Source organism: Opisthorchis viverrini, assembly GCF_000715545.1.
Source record: "Opisthorchis viverrini unplaced genomic scaffold opera_v5_10, whole genome shotgun sequence".
Lineage (NCBI taxonomy): Eukaryota > Metazoa > Platyhelminthes > Trematoda > Opisthorchiida > Opisthorchiidae > Opisthorchis > Opisthorchis viverrini.
In genome coordinates this window covers 1,385,663-1,403,167 of record NW_008751666.1, presented here as the reverse complement: position 1 = coordinate 1,403,167, position 17,505 = coordinate 1,385,663, and the positions used below count along the sequence as shown (strand labels likewise).

The 17,505-nt window shown below is 45.2% G+C and overlaps 1 protein-coding gene across 1 annotated transcript in view; it reads right to left on the bottom strand.

Annotated features, from left to right (window-relative positions):
• The window catches only part of T265_00966 (hypothetical protein), a gene marked incomplete at both ends in the record, with an annotated part of 18,936 nt that extends 6,183 nt beyond the window's left edge, over positions 1-12,753 (bottom strand). The window contains 4 exons of the mRNA XM_009164881.1: positions 1,457-1,560; positions 5,635-5,983; positions 6,768-6,850; positions 11,611-12,753. Coding sequence (XP_009163145.1) covers positions 1,457-1,560; positions 5,635-5,983; positions 6,768-6,850; positions 11,611-12,753 — 1,679 coding nt within the window. The remainder of the gene's footprint in view (positions 1-1,456; positions 1,561-5,634; positions 5,984-6,767; positions 6,851-11,610) is intronic.
• Between the last annotated feature and the right edge of the window lie 4,752 nt (positions 12,754-17,505).

Here is a 17,505-nt window from a genome sequence, read left to right as displayed (position 1 = left end):
TATGTATATATACCCCTATGCCTGGGGCAGTCGTCTACGTTACCTTGTTTAAATGAGGGCACAATGACAGATTGAGTAGAAGTTTTCCCGAACAAGAATTTGTTTACAAATCAAGTGAACGATCCTCATTGAGGCAGGACACGAGGACCTACAAGCGGCTCTGAATAATGTTACCTGGAGCGTATTTGTCTCCGTGGCCCGATGACGTTTTGAGGAGGGGCAAACTAGTTTACTAGGAACTAAGTAAAGACTGGAACTCAAGGGTGAGTTTAAAAAGGCTATACGAAATACAGTTATAGTAGCAGATTGCTGAAAATATCCCGTTCTTACATCTGGAAACTGACTTTTTACACAAGAGTTAGCTCACCAACAAACGGCTCCATGAAATACTGCTGACGGCACAAGAGATTTAGTTCTTTCATCTTTCACTAAAGGACGAATAAAGGAATAGCTAAGCTATAAATAAAAAAGGAAGGACATATAATGATAAGCAATAAAGAACACGTTTCTACAAAGCATTCAGTATTACTGCCCGATTGCATTAAGTCCGAATGAGACTGTTATATGGAGTAGTGACGGCTCAGAACGTCCTTACTGGCAATATTCTGATTTCATTCAATATGGGCCCTGCACAACTACTAATTGTCAATTTTGGGTAGACCAATATCGACGTCCAGTCATTTCCTTGGGGACATTTTCAGACGGTGGCGCTTCTCAAAGTTAAGGCACTGGCACATAATTCTCAAATTCTCGTACGTTGAATAGAGATCCGCCGGAAAACCTCGCGGCTGGTTTCGCTCTGAAGCTGTCAGTCAGGCATTTCGCTCCAAGCATAGGTCGTTAACCATAAAAAGAAATGCAATCGATGTCGCGTTCAGTAAATGTCGAAAGAATTGGTAGCAGTATTTTCACTGAGAAGTTACTTACTCATTTGCGACGGGCACAAATGCCGAGAAATCCTGGCTCGAGGACAGCTTCAGATCAGGATACACATTACCTACGTGGCTTTAGTTAGAGAAAAAATTGTGACACTCTTCCAGCGCCTAGCTGCCATGCAGCCCAAAGGAAGCACGGGGGCTGAAATACTGTCAGGTTGCCCAAGCCTGAGACAGAGAAAGTTGAGATACAGAGGTTGGGTTCGGACCACGGACCTTCTGGTCAATAAATTCGGACTTGAGCCATCTCGCTCTGGTTAGAAAGCATCATTAATACAATAACCCGAAAAAACTAACGGAACGAGATTTTCACTCAGCTCACTTGGATAGAGCAGGAGTTGGTGGCGGATGCTGGTTCACAAAAATGAGACTCAAAACTGCAAACGCGAACTGAACACTTTCAGAACAGTTGAGCGGCTTCAGTAAACCCGGCAGCACCTTTCGCGGTCGCAGCCCAAGAGCTGGCTAGCATGAAAAATAAGTGAAAGGGGGTTGGTAAACAGAGTTAGTATAGCACTCACCGAGAATCACCTGGGAACTTGAGGGAAATCCAATAGGGAACACGTGAGCCTGGAACTTCGTACAACTGTTGAGAGCTCAAAATGGACAGGCCGGATAGACACTGCTGCAAACATAGACGATTGGATGAAGATTACATTAATATAGAAATATCGGAAACCTCAAGGGAATAAAAAAAAGGTGAGTATAAGCAAGTGGAGTTCACGCAAACAAAAAGAGAATGAATAGTAAGTAATTACCTAGGAACTGTTTACACTACGCCGGCTAGATGGTATGCGGATATCTTTGACGCATTCGACTCTATACACCCGGACAGAATTTTGCAGATCTCGATACTGAGTTCACAATACGTACTGGTTGCAGTTACCGTTATGTTGCATAAGATGGTTCCTTGTGTGACCCCCGCTTCCCAGACAGAGCTACTTGTAGGCCTCTATCCAATACACACAAAAAATTATCCTTTTGGTCCGAAGCAAACAACCGGATAGTCACAATATGAGGGGTTACAATAAATTCATGTATCGGCGCCATGTTGATGGCATACCTGAGACACGTCTGAAACCCAATCCGACGGCAGTTCAGCTTCTCCGTGGGACTGTATGGAATGCTTAATACTCTCAGTTTTCCAGCTTTGCACGCAGAACCCAGAGACAATGGCTACAAACAGAGCGGTTTCCGAAAGATTCTAGGTCCAGCTAGGCCAAACCACTACGTCAATTGAGGCAGATCGTTCCATACAATACTGAGTATTGTACATGTTTATCAAAGTAGGCGCCTTAAAAAGTTATGGAATGCGCTAAATTTCTATCTGGGGAATCACACAAAGAGATCTAACACTGGGCAGTGAAATACGGTAATCTCTGAGCTGATCGGAAAGATGTTTCGATCAATAGTTCTCCGTGCACGTTCTGCTGCTCGTAAACAGAGTCTGGATGTCGTCAACGCGACTGCGAATAACCCTGGCTAGAGAAGTGGCTTCAAAAACAAATCAATAGCGGTCTTCCTGTTAGTTTTTATCCAATTTATCAGTCTGCTCACTGGAATATGCACACGCAAATTGATAAGAGAATGGGGGAGCCGTTTTTGTTACATCCTTACGCCTTCAAGCGTCTGCGTAATCTCAAGTTTAAGTGTGCTTTCACACATCGGACAAAGTATATTTACTTCTCCACAAAAAAGATGTGAAACATGGCAGTAGAAACGTTTACTTGTATAGCATTTTTGTTTACCTTACACAAGAACACTGCCAAAGTTGCATGTATACGTCACAGAAACATGGAACCCACTGGCGTGGTATGGACGAAAAAAATCTTGTGCGATGGGGTATTTGCAAGTGTGGGACTCAAAGGTTGTATATGATGTTGCTGTACACTGGAAAATATCAAAATGGATAAAATGCCGAAAGCGACACTGAATCCAACAAGCGAGTGGCAGTGGGAGATTAACATATGGCCGAAGACATCCGGAAGGCAACGCCAGTCAATGCTAATCATTTAGCCCACCAACCCGCCCAACGGGTTTATTTGACATCCGTATGCAGTAAGCTCAGTTCAAAGGTTAAAAAGACGACTATGAGGTTCGACGATACCATACACCATATTCGTCTAGTACCCTGTTACACTAGGCAAACAGACAGGCGGCAGGTTCATTTGGCTGTAAGCGGAATATCCATCCATGTAGTTCAAAGGTTAAAAAGACGACTATGAGGTTCGACGATACCATACACCATATTCGTCTAGTACCCTGTTACACTAGGCAAACAGACAGGCGGCAGGTTCATTTGGCTGTAAGCGGAATATCCATCCATGTAACAATTAGAACTGACGCGTTCATTGTGTACCACTGCGGTTCGTTGAGTCGTGTATTCTAAATGCATCGTGTTTGCCCCCGGGCCTTGCCGCTCACTGGAACACCGGGTTGCGGTATATGCGTATTCAACTGACCATTTGGTTTGTTCACGTGACCATAACCTTATCAATGTGAGTTGAAGGGATTGACTGAAGTGCATTCTGCAGGAACCGCCGAATTAAAGTACACTATATGGAAGGACTAATTTGCAAGAGGCCCACAACAGAGGTTAGATGAAATCTCGGTAAATGCCGGTTCGTAAACGCGTACGAATGTGCAACTGACCTCAAGCTACACACCGGCAGCTGACGACCTATGTCCATATTTAGGCTCATGTTTGAGTAAACTAGCACATCACCTCATCCAAATTCACCTTATAACACCATTTTATCCAGGTGAAACAACACGGCAATGGAGTGACAATGATAACACTACAAATGCTGTTTATTTTGTTCCAGAGACTATGGAAAAAATTAAATCTCCAAACTTAAGTTCAAAAGATTCTTCTGTACTGAAGAGAAAGAGGATGGGAGCTTAATGCATGATATCGTAGTGTGATGTAATCTCCTTTAGCATACGAAAATGCATGATTGGTTAGTTGGAAAACGTGTTCCCCTCGAAGGACTCGGCTAAAAAGATGAACAACTCCGGAGCTCATTAAACTTTTCAAGAAGCGGGCCTCGCTGCGAACCTCTAACTACTGACGCGTGAACTAGCTGTGGAGGAACCGTCATGCACGGCTGTGTGGGAAGCAAGTCAGCACTGGGACGACAATCATATTCCATGGACTATCAAGGTGGATCCTTGAGCTAACGCAAGGTACGATAATTGTAGTGGAATGATAAATCGATTCATTACGACTAGCTATGCCAACAAAGCAGCAATCGCCTTTTTATTGGTTTCTCGTCTCAACCCGCGATACGTGACCAGCAACTTGGTCGCGCCTTTCTGAAAATATGGACAGTTTGACGTCCTTCTTATGCATCAGTGACTGTGGATGTGAATTCTAGGGAATTGTGCTCTAAATGTGGCTTTTTGCGTGGTAGTTGTTAGTCGCTTCCAAGCTAGATGATAGAAACCACTACTGAAGTAATGCGTAAGCAGAATGATGATCCGTCGTCCAGATACAACCTTTCTTTCGACGCACGACTGCCACAGTACGTAGAATGGAGGAGGGCCAGATTGTCGAGAATAGAATTTACGTGTGGGGCTTTGAGCCCCAGATCACGTCTGAGACTGCACGTAATCTGGAGCTTAGTGTAGCCATTATAAGTAAGAAACGCTTCACAGTGACATTCGCACACTCAGGTATTATGGACTTTAGCGATAGGAGGCGAGGCATTAGGTAAAGGTCCTGCGTTCTTCTGACGGCGTATCTATATTCATTAAAGTAATCCTCCAGTCTGCCACGTCAAAACATTGTACAGTCCTAGCGAAAGAAACTTCCGGTTACACTCAGGATCATTTTCATAATGGCTTAGGTGTAAGATCGCTGAGGGATAAAGACGTAAATGAGGTGTCGACAGTTGCGGCAGACGATCCAAGACATGTGGAACATACGCTCACCATTAGTCACCCGAGTATCAATCAGGTGGCCCATGGGCAAATACGGACCGAATTGTAAGTAGTGCAGTACTGCCCCGTAAACGAAAATTAAAAGACTGCTGTATTGGCATCCCGAGTTTACTTCAGCAGAGGAACGTTACATAATCCACGAGACAAGACCGCCAGTACGGTGCACAGATACCTGAAACTGCGACAGTATCGATGTCGTTTCTCTTCAAATATGCAAGTGGGAAATCATGATGACACTTCTACGGGGTCACCAAGTCATGCATGCAGTCACAAGAACCTCGAAGTGAGTTGCGCCAGACAAACGGTAGCTTTTGGCACAATGACTCAGTTTCCATGGACAATATTAGATGGTATCACTGATTTCACTAAAGATCGAGATTAGAGGCACTGCCTAGACCCCAACCCGGAAATTCTTGTGAAGGTCGATCCTTCACAAAGGAAAGCAAGCTCAATCTTAAAGGGAGAAAGGAAGCAAACTATATGGTGGCTGTCTGGCACCGTATCTATCGTGCGAGTTAAAGTAGCAGTAATTGGGACGAACGCAGCAGAAACTCACATTCAAAAATATCTATTCAGCCACAGTTCCTCACTGGTGCTTAATATACTACTGTGTTGCATGCGAATTGATGGTTGCTAAGCTCATGATATGTTCATGGGATACAATCGCGTTATGACGGAAAGACATGTCACATAATAGTGACTGTGAACTTGGAGTCGAGCTAAATGGTTGAAGTTTAAAATCAGGGCAGTCACTGACCTTGGAAATCGTTACTGGGAGTGTAGACATAAAGTCTCGATCGAAAGAGGACTTATTTTGGCAGAGATTCAATGAACGCATAGGTGAATCTGGAGCGCAGGGCGAGGCAGGAACTTCTGGACTATCATCATCCTCGATAACGATTACAGGGGGCTGTTGCTGAGGGCGTCGTCCAGAACGGATGAGACAAGGTGGAAGTGAATCGGCAGAGACTGGGAAAAAACGACAGGCGAGTACAAATATAACGGTACGAAAATTTGTGTTGAGGTAACAACAAAACCCAGTAACGAAAACCTCGTTAAGAGCAAGAGTTCCCAGCAACGGAAGTCTGCTTGAAGTACCCATATGGCTAAGATAGAGCTCGAATATTTCTATGACCAAACTCCATCAATCTTGCAAATATGCGCCTGGAGTGACTCCCCACAGCAACCACTCCGTAATAATGATGAATTCTAGAGTTTGACAAAGGTGGAAACAGCTAACCTTAGAAGCCAATTCGCAAACCCATAACTTCCATCCAATGACCAAAATATGTAGTCGCATGATTTTCCTGCACGTTTCCTCGCTTCAATATCTGTTGGGTGGTTTCGCGCAGTTCATGAACGAACGAATGATTCCTCAAAAAGTGAATAGCTGTGGGCGTCTTTATTCGGAGTTGATAGTAAAACACTTGTTGTGGTGAAAGGGGTGAATGGTTGCCGTAAAAATCAGTCAGTTTTTGAAACTGTCTTTGTGCTTCAAGACAGCTTTTATCTGAACTTAGTAAATAACTTTCCCACAATAAGAAATAAGGATGAAGTATCCGTTTCTCGAAAAAGGTCACTGAGATATGTGATCTCTCCAATGGTTGCTCTCCCCCTTCCTTCGAACTGTCCAACTGATTGTCCTCAAATTTATTCGAAATGTAAATACAAATCCGCCGAAACACCGAATTTAACATGTTGATCAAATGCTATTCCCACTGTGGACGAACAAAACCAAACAGCAGAGGCTCAAATTTCACCTCATAACCGTATTATGATGATCTGCACAGCCGGAATCCCTGACCTGTATCACCTCGCGCCAGAATAAGGTCAACCAGGATTGTCCTCCATTCAAGGAGACGGAAATGAGTAGAGTGGGCTGGTACTCACTTCCTGATGGGCCTGTAATGTCGAACAAAAGCGACGACGAGTAATGCAATGTTCGGTTTGTTCTGGGCTGCGAATGCATCTATCTGAACGCCCAGTGTCCGGTGTAAACCGGAACAGGATGGAGCTAATCTAAAGCCATCAGTACACCTGATTGATCACTCAAGACGGACATGGGCTAACCAGTACGCACCATAATTCAGGTTGGTTTGTGGAGCGATGGTCATCGAAGATTACCGTTGCAACGGACATTTGTGTGTTAAGACACAGAAATGTCCGCTGTTAAGAAGGTCACTTGTATATGCACACATAAAACATGAAAATACAATCCACCAAATGAAACAAAATACAACACGAGACTACAAAAAATACAGTAACGTTCAACAAAGTATGGTACAATGCACACAAATATATGAGTTAGCAATGAGAACAAACGGACAACCTGGTAAGCCGAATCAGAGGCATTATACGGTGTACCATTTAGGCTTCCCAAAGGTTTGGGTGATGGTACTCATGATACCGTACGTTTCCAAGTCGTACCAGTCATTTACCATGTAGGAGAATGTCACAGCTAGATTCCACTCCGGACGGAAGCGGGGACTGGTTACCGCCACTTCTGGAAGAAAGTGCACTAGTGTGGCGTCGTGCAGGCTTGAGTGGTATTGAGTCTCGGTGATCTACCTTACATTTGGAAATATGATTGAAAGACAGTATCACATTCAGTCAAATTATTTTGTACAACAATTCAAAGGTAGAACGTTCTCGAAATGGTGTAACTGTTCCCAACTGTCATCCAGGTCCTCTCCGGCGGAAAGCTGGTGCCGGAGTAATTTCCTGTAGCTTCCAGCTCAAAGGCCTCGAAACGACTACCGAAGATAGTCTTTAGTAAATATTCCAAATTCAAATGAGAACACAAAGATCTACGAGTGCGGTTTTGACAGTTGGTTGTTTAGCGAAATACACTCTTTGCATACCAATTTGGTTTTGACGGGAGACCTATTTGGAACACAGATGAATATCTCAATTATAATGCCGGTTGTTTAGATTAGCAAGTGCGTCGAAATTTGTCAGAAATTTCACCACTGAACAACTAGAACTATCCCTAAATCTTCACGATCCAAGTTATGGGCTTGATGTTCTTATTGGTGATAATCATTATGCAAAGAGATTAAGCCCGGAAAAGAAAGCAACTGTGCTTCCCCCCCCCCCCCCCGACTAAACGCACAGTACCAGGAAGTCGGCCGTCGAATACGGCTTTCACATTCCGGAACACAGATGGCTTCGGTCCGCTTTACACTGGATCGGACAAGGATCGAACTGGAATAGTCTCGTAAATGGTAAAGTAATAATAAAGGCTATGACTAGGATTTGCACAAATTGTTCGGCATGAGGTCGCAAAAGGCCCTCAATAAATCAGCGTGTCAAATATATGTTCAACCTCCTAAGGATGCGCAGGTAGTTCAGTTGTGATCAACTAATGCAAATCGCAATTTTTCACCACCAAGCCAGGGTTGACTGAATTGGCACAAGGAGAGGCAAAGTTGGATCTAGGTGATGGAGGGAGATGGAAAACCACAGTGTGCTTTCATCTACCACAACGCCAGTATGGCGGTGTATACAATCGCTGTCAGATTGAAATATAGTCACAGTTAAACGGTCATTGAGTGGGAACACATTGGAACACTCTGTTCCTCTGTTAGGGTCGAAAATCCACCAGCAAAATCCACTAACGGGCGAACACTGGAAGGTCCTCAAATCACCGATGTTCAAATCACTGCTACTGAGAAACTTGTCGATTAAGAGTACGCAGACTACATCGTCCTCATCTATGAAGACGAAAGTTAATCACAAGTTCCGTTGAATAAACAGACCACCATCATACCGTCTTTCAGTAGGCACGTTGCACCTACAAAGGGTAGGGTCGTGCCTCAGAACGTACCTGAATATGCCACTAACAATGACAGCAGAAACACTGTAGGGCATGAATAATTTTGCGCGCCTCCGTAGTTGGACCAGCTCTGACGACTGAGTTAATGCCCTAATCTCAAAAGGTGCGAGTCACGCCTGTCCAATGCGTCACTGGTGGTGTAAAAAAGACATCACTTGGTCTCAACGGTAGCGTGTACCGGGCAACAGTAAAGACTGTTGCTTCACGGCTGGGAGGCACGACCTTGCGGGCAGATAATCTGAGGCGTCTTAGATGTAACATTCGCATTAAACCGGAGGGCTGATGAGAGTTACATGCATATGATGTCTGTGATTTTCGATGACTCCTTGTGATGTGAATAAATCTGCCTGAATTGATGCCAGTAGTTGGCATCGCAGTTGGAATGGAGTTCGGCTAGGGCTACTGAGCTTGCGGACGCAGCGCCTAAAGCGCAAGAAGCATCCACATTGCGCGTGAATTCGATATGCAACAACGAATCATAATACTCGAAAGTTAGGTCAATGATCCCGATTTCCATAACTTTTACCTACCACCGTAATGTGCTCAGAATCAACTACACGACACGGTTGACGGCGCATGGACTGTAGGTGAAAAGAACAGGAAGACGATTACGAAACAGTGAGATGGAAAGGGCTAGAACAACCCGAAAATGAGTAGGTAGACCCTACACACTCAACTTGGGTTATCAAAATCAAGGGGCAACAAAAACATGGAAACATGCTGTTGAAGATGAAAGGCCGCGCAAGAAGGGGAGGCACGTTGTCAAAAACAGCGAAAATCAGAGTATTTGAAGAGACTGAAAAATGAACAGACTCACCGTTACTATCTTCAGACACAGACTAAAAAGGGGCAAAGGAGAGTACAGCAATGAAAAGAAGTGGAATAAAGAAACTACCATTGTCCTTGTTGAATTCCCTTCAGAGATGAACACAGGGGAAAAACCATTGAGTAGCATTCGAACAAATCACACAAGTCAGCACGTTTAGCATGCGACGTGAGCTACGCTCAGTCACAAACCGACCAGTGCGCATCGTGTCTAGGCATGTTTTGGATAAGCAGAAACCAGTTCATTTAGTTTTATTTAGAGTGGTGAACAAGACCAAGGTCGGAAGTCAACCGCAGTTTATCTGTTTATTTTCCACCTGCGTATTGCTCTGTGCATTTACGAATCCTGGCCGGATTCAGGTATCAAAGAGAAGTCACCTGACGAAAAAAATCGGTTCGCGAAAAATATTTCCGGGATGAACGTTTATTAGAAATAGCTGATTCTCTGTTCACAACAGGAGATCGACAAAACCGTTCCTCCGCAGATGGAAATTTCCTACAACGAGCAGGCACTGTAGACTTACTAAATGAGTTTCCACCTTCCAGTAGCAATGTCTACAGTAGATTCGCCGCCACACCACTAGATAACGTTCTCAATTTGAAATTAAGTAATATGAAATTGAGACTAATTCACGTTTCAAATCACGGAAACGAAATGAGCTACAGCGTCCATTATTCGACAGCGGTCACTTTCGACCGGTGCTGTCAATGGTTGCTATAATAGTTCAGCTCAGTAAAAAGTATGAATTGTCTTTATTGGGCTTCAGTATGATGGTGCTTCTATCCCTGAAAGTCTGGACAAATCGTCTTATTTTAACGATTCTCACACCTCCTGACAACATTTGAACCAACGTTACTAGACCAAACAACATGTAGAAAAAACTGCTAACTTAGACACCAATCTGTTCAGGGCTTGGATAGTATCAAAGTGAAGTCGAATTTTACAAGTGCTCGTTGAAAGGAAACTGAAAGGCGGCGTTTGTCAGTAGAAAATAACAGGCTAGCAGTCTGACTCTCGCCTATACTACCGGTTCATTAGAGTTTCACTAAAAGAATGGCAAAATCCTAGTCCAGGAGCGTGGATTTTCTGTGATCAACTTCGACCAACTTGTATTCGTCAACACACCTAACTGCAGAAATGTCCCGCCATTGAGCCATACATATAACTGTACGGAAGAATAACTCAAAAAGAACTCCCAAGATCGAAAAACGTTTCTACATAATGCACGTTAAAAACATAGCAAGAAGCATTCGTGATAAGGAACTACTCGTCATGAGTACTACGGACAACCACAGACGCGCACTTCTGGCACACAAATAAACTTTTATAGTAAAAAACGATGGCTCAATGCCAATTTTTTTCGACTGCGACGCTGGTGTTTGGCTTGTATTTCTCCCGTAAAATTGCTCAGTGTAATCCACCCGTGCTGAAGGACTTGCTAATGAATGCCCTCCGTGACCTTTGTCACCTTTAGTCGTCCAATCAGTCATCGTGTCAGAAGTCTGCTGCCCACTCGTCTTCCTCATTCGACCTGAACACGCTCCGTTTGTCCTGTTACGTAACCGTATGACAATATCGCTGCCGCAACAGTATCATCTCTGTTCCGCCGTCTCTGCCGCTCACTTGTTCCTTCCACCTATTTCCAAAAACCTAAAGCTTTAGTGTGCGGCCACACTCCTCATCCACATTGTTATCATCACGTGGAATGCGGGAATTTTTTTCCGCAGTGATCTTTTCATGAGAAAACAGTTTCTCTGAACCATGCAGGAAAAATCCCATAAATAATTGTAGTGTCTCGAAATGCATTTACCAAATGGACATCATGTCGCCAAAATTGTTGTTGCACAACCACATGGCAGTGGCATGCCTGGATAGATTTCACGGTAACAATGAGGGTAGCAGTATTTAGTCAGATATACCAAATCGTTGTGATACAACGTGACGCGGATCGATCCAGTCAACAAAAACGAGATGAAGCTTGACAGAAATAAACCGCGTTAGGAAGAGAGCCCGGTGTCCAAAACGCAAACGTTACTGTGACGGGTGAGGGTGTGAACACCGAACAAACTCACTTTGTCATGGTGATAACCCAGTGGATTCGAAGAAGGCATGTTACCCGTGGATCGACGCCGCTGGCGGGGTATTGTCGACCTGCGACCAGCAGATATTCTACTGGTGTAGCATGTTGCAGCAACGGTTGTGCGAAGAACCGGGGACACGGGTGTCGGAGATCGCTCTTTGGGAGTCTCCGGATGACGGTCTGACCTGCGCAAGCTTCTAAGTTGGGCTTTTGTTCGAGGGTGGTTTGATGTTGGTGGCGTGGGTGGATTAGCTTCAGATGAGAAACCGGGGCAAGAGGAGTTCAGCGAGAAATGACTAGAGTCTATTTCCAGGAAGCCGTGATCTGGTCGACGACACTTCGAGAAAGACTTCCTTCGAGCAGGTGCGCCTGACGGATTGGGTAGTTCTATGGGCACCGTAGCAAGTTTTGATAGGTCAGAAAGCTTTGACATAGCCACAGCTAACGACAACGGATAACGTAAACGAGTGCACTTGTAGTGGATATAGGCGGACCGTGTTGGATCATTCTCAGGTAAGAGGTCATCCAGAAAACCGAATGGAAAAGTGAACCGGGATGTTTCGGCTTGCAGTTCTTCTACCGGAGTAACCGTGAAGCCCTCAGAAGGTGGGACGGAAGGTGAGCCAGATGAACTATTAGGTAAGTCCGGAACAACAGTTGTCGGGGTCGTGCAAGAAATCCGAACCAAAGAGTTGCTACAATTCGAGGTAGACGGAGGTGGGGATGTGGGAGAAAAAGTATTCCTCAAAGCAGGAAGATTACTAACGGAGACTATCTGAAGTGAAGCCACAGGAGCGATAGACACCTTGTCGATCGGGAAGGCTCCGAACGTTGAAGTCGGAACACGGGGAGGTTGCATGGCTTTTTCTGGGGGTGGGTAGATTGGAAGAGTGATGGTGACGCTCGGCCTGCAAGATACCACTGGACCGGCACCCGACTGCGTACTGTCGGCCGAGGGGGGTTCGTAATCATGGAGTACATCATCGCACTCAGGTTTGATCCAAGGCGAGGAACTGAGGTAACTATCTGTATCTTCGTTAGCAGCTTTAGGAGATGTTGATGTACTTTTTCCTGAGGTTGAGGAGCTATCTTCATCCACTAAATCGGAACAGAAGTAACAAGGAAGTATTAACATAAATATTGAAAAACCCCAAAAGCTTACATAAACAGAGTGTAACAGTATACTCCAACCATGAGTACTACGAGCAGCTGGGCGAGGTGGACTTTGCATTGACGTGAGAATAAGATGCACTAAGAAAGTGAGAAAGAATAACATCAACCTTCAACTATAGGTTCAAGACAAAAATTCTTGCTTGGTTAGTAACCACAGCGATAGGTGAAAGCCCAAGTAAAAACACGAACAGTGAGTTTTGAATCTGAGGATGAGCCAGAAGCATAACAATGCGGTATACTTTCTTATTGTTACCGAGACGAGGTGGTAATAACGCAAAACAAACCACTTAGCTTCCGTTTGTCCATGACAAGATAAATCAAGCTGGCGCATAACTCCCTGGTTGGTAGTCCTAAAAAGCAAAAAAGGTGCCCAAAGACACCTCAGATGATCTCAGAAATTTATTCAGACTGTCCAGGGCAAAACAACAGTGGCCCAAGCGACCGTCAGAGGATAAAAGCACGTGGTTATTAGGGTGCGTTTTCCCTAAATCGTTTTCTCTTGAAGTAAAGTGGGACCACTGTTCCAGTAAACACTGAGGTCTTAGACTACTCAAAGAAAAATAGAAATACGCCTGCACAGGACATGAATTAACAGCCAAATAGCTTCGTACCACGATCACTTACACCAAGTAGGCTCGCTGCTCCCTATGGTTTTGTTGACATGGTTGAACTCTAAGGAACGATCATCATAATCAGAGACAGCAATATCAGTTGATACTGGTGTATCACAGCTATAAAACCAAAGTTTAGCTATGTTTTAAAGCACTAGAGTTGGAAGGAAAAAAATGGGAGGGGGAAGAGGCCTGGTGCTGGCCCACAGCAAGTATTCTAAGGTGCCTAGACCTCCAACCGATCAACTAAACAATCTAGAAAGAAGCTGACAGCACGAATTCCAATGATCGATCAGCCGCCATCTCCTGCAATGTCTCCGGTCAAGTGCAAGGAGAGGTCACAGGGACCTTATCCTGACCGCATCAACAACATCTCAACTCTTCGTAATTTCTTTCACACCCTTCTTTGCAGTTTATGCCATTCTGAGCAGGCACAAAGAACACTCATGTCAGTAGACGACGATTCGGTATGCATAGCACATAGTAAACCCAATGTAGTTGATATTGCTGGATGTTTTCCGCGACTGAAGTGACTGCTGAGCAACCAAATATGCGTCTTCTAATTTCCTCGTTACGAATCCCATAGACGCCATTCGACATCCGCAACGCTTCTGACACGCAGATGGTCAAAAACCTCAAGACGCTTGACACAACCTGTCCGTAGTAGCCAGGTCTCAACCATACAACAGTACATCTCTTACTATAATCTGATATATGCGACGCTTTGGACTCTGATATACATTTTGGCGCCACAGGTGACGCAAATTAGCAAGTAACTCAAGTAATCAGTTATAAACCATGTAAGTAGGATAGGTTGGTTCTAGATGCTACATTTCCTATCACCATAAAATGGGAGAAATGGGGGAGACGTTGCCAAGCGTTGGGCGCGATTAAATGACCAGTTAGTTCGAATGACAGCTCTGATGGAAGAGCACCCCTGACTGCGTGATTAGGCCATGTCTGTTAGTGTCATTAACCACTTGTGGGTTGAGACCGGAGGTTTCCATCTAGAGAGGGATGACTTCCACTGAGTCTACTGGTTGGTGCTTTAATACTTCGTTGGTAGGTCACAGACTACCCACCTCTCGGTCACTTCTGTTCAAGAACGGTTGGCAAAAAAATTTATGCGTTGAAGCGATCATCTACCATGCGAAGTAGATGTTCCAAACAGCTTAATCTATCCATTGTAAGCGGCTCATCCATCGTGAAGTTCATTTTTTCCTAAAAACATGTATTGTACCTCAGCAGTCCTGATTCCCCCCCCCCCAGGCCAAAGCCAAATCTTCGGATAAACCGATGACCGATGACAATGAGAGCTCAGTAGTTACTGCGCCAAATTATTGACTAAAAAAGTCCGTGCTTCGAATCCAACCTCTGCACCTCAACTGTTGTGGGACAGGTTTGGGAAATATAAAAGTAGCTCAGCCGTTTGGCCTCCTTCAATCAGCATGCAAGATAGGCACCGAGATGCTACATCGGAAATAAAACCGTCATTTTGTATGTCTTCTGCGACTAAATGCCAAGTTGCACATCCATAAGGTGGTATGGGTCGCTCAACCTTATGGATGAGCAAGATGGCGAGATGGTCCAAGTGATTGGAGTGCGAATTTACCGACCGAAAGGTCCGTGGTTCAAACCCGGACTCTGTCTCTCGACTTTCCCTGTCTAGGCTTAGGCAACCTGGCAGTATCCCAGCTCTCGTGCAAGGGGACATGTAGTCAAGCACCGAAAGGCTATTGCAGCTTAACGATGGATCGCACCATCGCAGTATGGACTCTACCCTTGACAAACAGACTGACGTACGTAGGCACCATACATGCCCCAAGTTGGAAAAAGCTGCCTCGACCATTGCAATTCGAGAAGTTATCTCAGCTCCAGTCAGTTCACTGGAACTTATTTCATTGCCCAGGTAAACGAATTTACCTACCACATCTGCAAGCATGAGGTTTGGGATTCATCTCACCCAGTCTTGTAGCGGCACTTAACACCTTGCAGAAGTGGAGCGCATACCATACCATGCAACAGAATTTTTGGGCATTCAAAACGGTTAGCATTTTTGAAAAATCCGAACTAAGCAGGGAAATATGGTCCGCATACTCAGTGACTGTGAAAGAACACCTTGTCAGCATTTCTATCCCTGATGTTGTGGAGGAAGACGGAGAAGTTCAAAGCAGCACATCACTCCGTTGGACGTGAAGTCAGGCGAAAGCTTGTCGTATACTCGTACCCGTCCAAAGCAGTCACCATATAGTACCCTAATAAGAGATAGAAATCTGGGAGGGACACCCCTGATCACCAAACATCCGTTGGACAGTCAGGCGAAAGCTTGTCGTATACTCGTACCCGTCCAAAGCAGTCAAAATATAGTACCCTAATAAGAGATAGAAATCTGGGAGGGACACCCTTGATCACCAAACACCGCCAAATTTTCTGACGACCGACAGAGTCAAAAGCAGGTTTCTGATCAAGAACTGGTTTTAAAGTAAAGATATGGTCACGGATCACCAGCCATGACGAAACGAAGCTTTCTTCTCACGAGTTCTCTCTCGATAATCGATCTGCGCAAAATAATGCTAGGGAGTAGCTGGATGCCACGATGGTTTCTGTATGAAGTTCTTGCACCCTTCCCTGAAGAGTAGGATGGCAGTAGATGCGCTCCATTCCAACGGTATTGTTTTCGTAACAAAAGACCCGCACAATGGCATGACCAGAGTCAAGTTGCGTAACCCGGATGTACTCCATCGGTAGCCGATGGCCACATGGTCCAATTCAGTCTCCAAGCGGTCTCCAAGGGACTCAATGTGACCGTTTGTGCTGAAAGTTCGTACTGGTTAGGAATAGATAATGAGCAGCACACAACTAAACAAGACTATCCCCATTAACCGTACATTAAGCACCGACCACAAATCTACCGCCTAATTATGCTTCTTCTGGGCGAAATGGTTCAATAGTTAGAGGGCGAAGTTACTAGCCGGAGGGTCCGTGGTTCGAACCCGACCTCTACCTCTCGACTTTCCCTGTCTAGGCTTGGGCAACCTGGCAGTATTCCAGCCCTCGAGCTTCCTTCTAGTGACACGGTAGTTAGGCGCCGAAAGTGTGTTACAGCTGAATGATCAGACAAACTTTGTGCTTCTTCCAAGATTTGTCGTTTAACTTAGGCATTCATATCACTGCCAGGATTATTATATCCCTCCTTGCTGACCGAAACGGTCGCAACAGGTCTCGATAAAAACCCGTTCTTCTCAGTCTCAGAACTGCAGTTAGTCAGAGCATATGCTGATACGATAAACGAACACCGTTTGCCGTATCAACCTGCACTGATCTTGATTGAACCCGACAGCCGTACAATGCAAAGATGCCTGTTTACTGAAACTCAGTCCAGTAAAGCACTTTCAGCCTTGGGTTTGAGTTCACCTCCCACACCAGAGATACCATGAGCACGTGCGTCAGGATCACCAGAAACCCAAAGAGCTCTTCCTGAGCGGATTGAGGTGCACGACTGGGATGGTGCCCTTCGTGCTTGTATCGAAGACACAACATTGCATCAAGAGACAGGGAAAGCAAGTCTTCAGCAAATGATACATGAGGCCTCATTCGGCATACAGTACGGACGCTGAGGGCTGCAACCTGGTCATCATCATCACTCATCATTGTCAACTGTAATAACCGCGTACTCGTCGTACAGTGGTTGCAGCTGCCGCAGTTTCGTTCACCGATGGTTTCGGGGGGTAGGTGGCTGCGCGTTGCAGGCGGGAGCTGATAAATTGGTGCATAAATCCAGCACTGTCAGTGGGCTGTCAAGTGGGGGGGGGTTGGAAAGGGAGCTCTGCATTGAAGGCAATAGCTTGGATGCACGAGCGCCATTGAGGGCGCGACTGGGCCATATCTGACAATGTCTCTAGCCATTGATGTGGACCGTTTCGGGGTCCCGATCCAGGAAGAGGGCAATTACCAGCGCAGCTGCGTTTGCTGGTAATGGCTTTCGTACTTCGCTGCCAGGTCATTGTTTACGTACTTCAGATTGCTGATCCGGTGTTCCCACCAGATTCGGGCAATGCTCCGAAGACATCGATGGTCAAACACTGAAAGTCTTTTGACGTTCT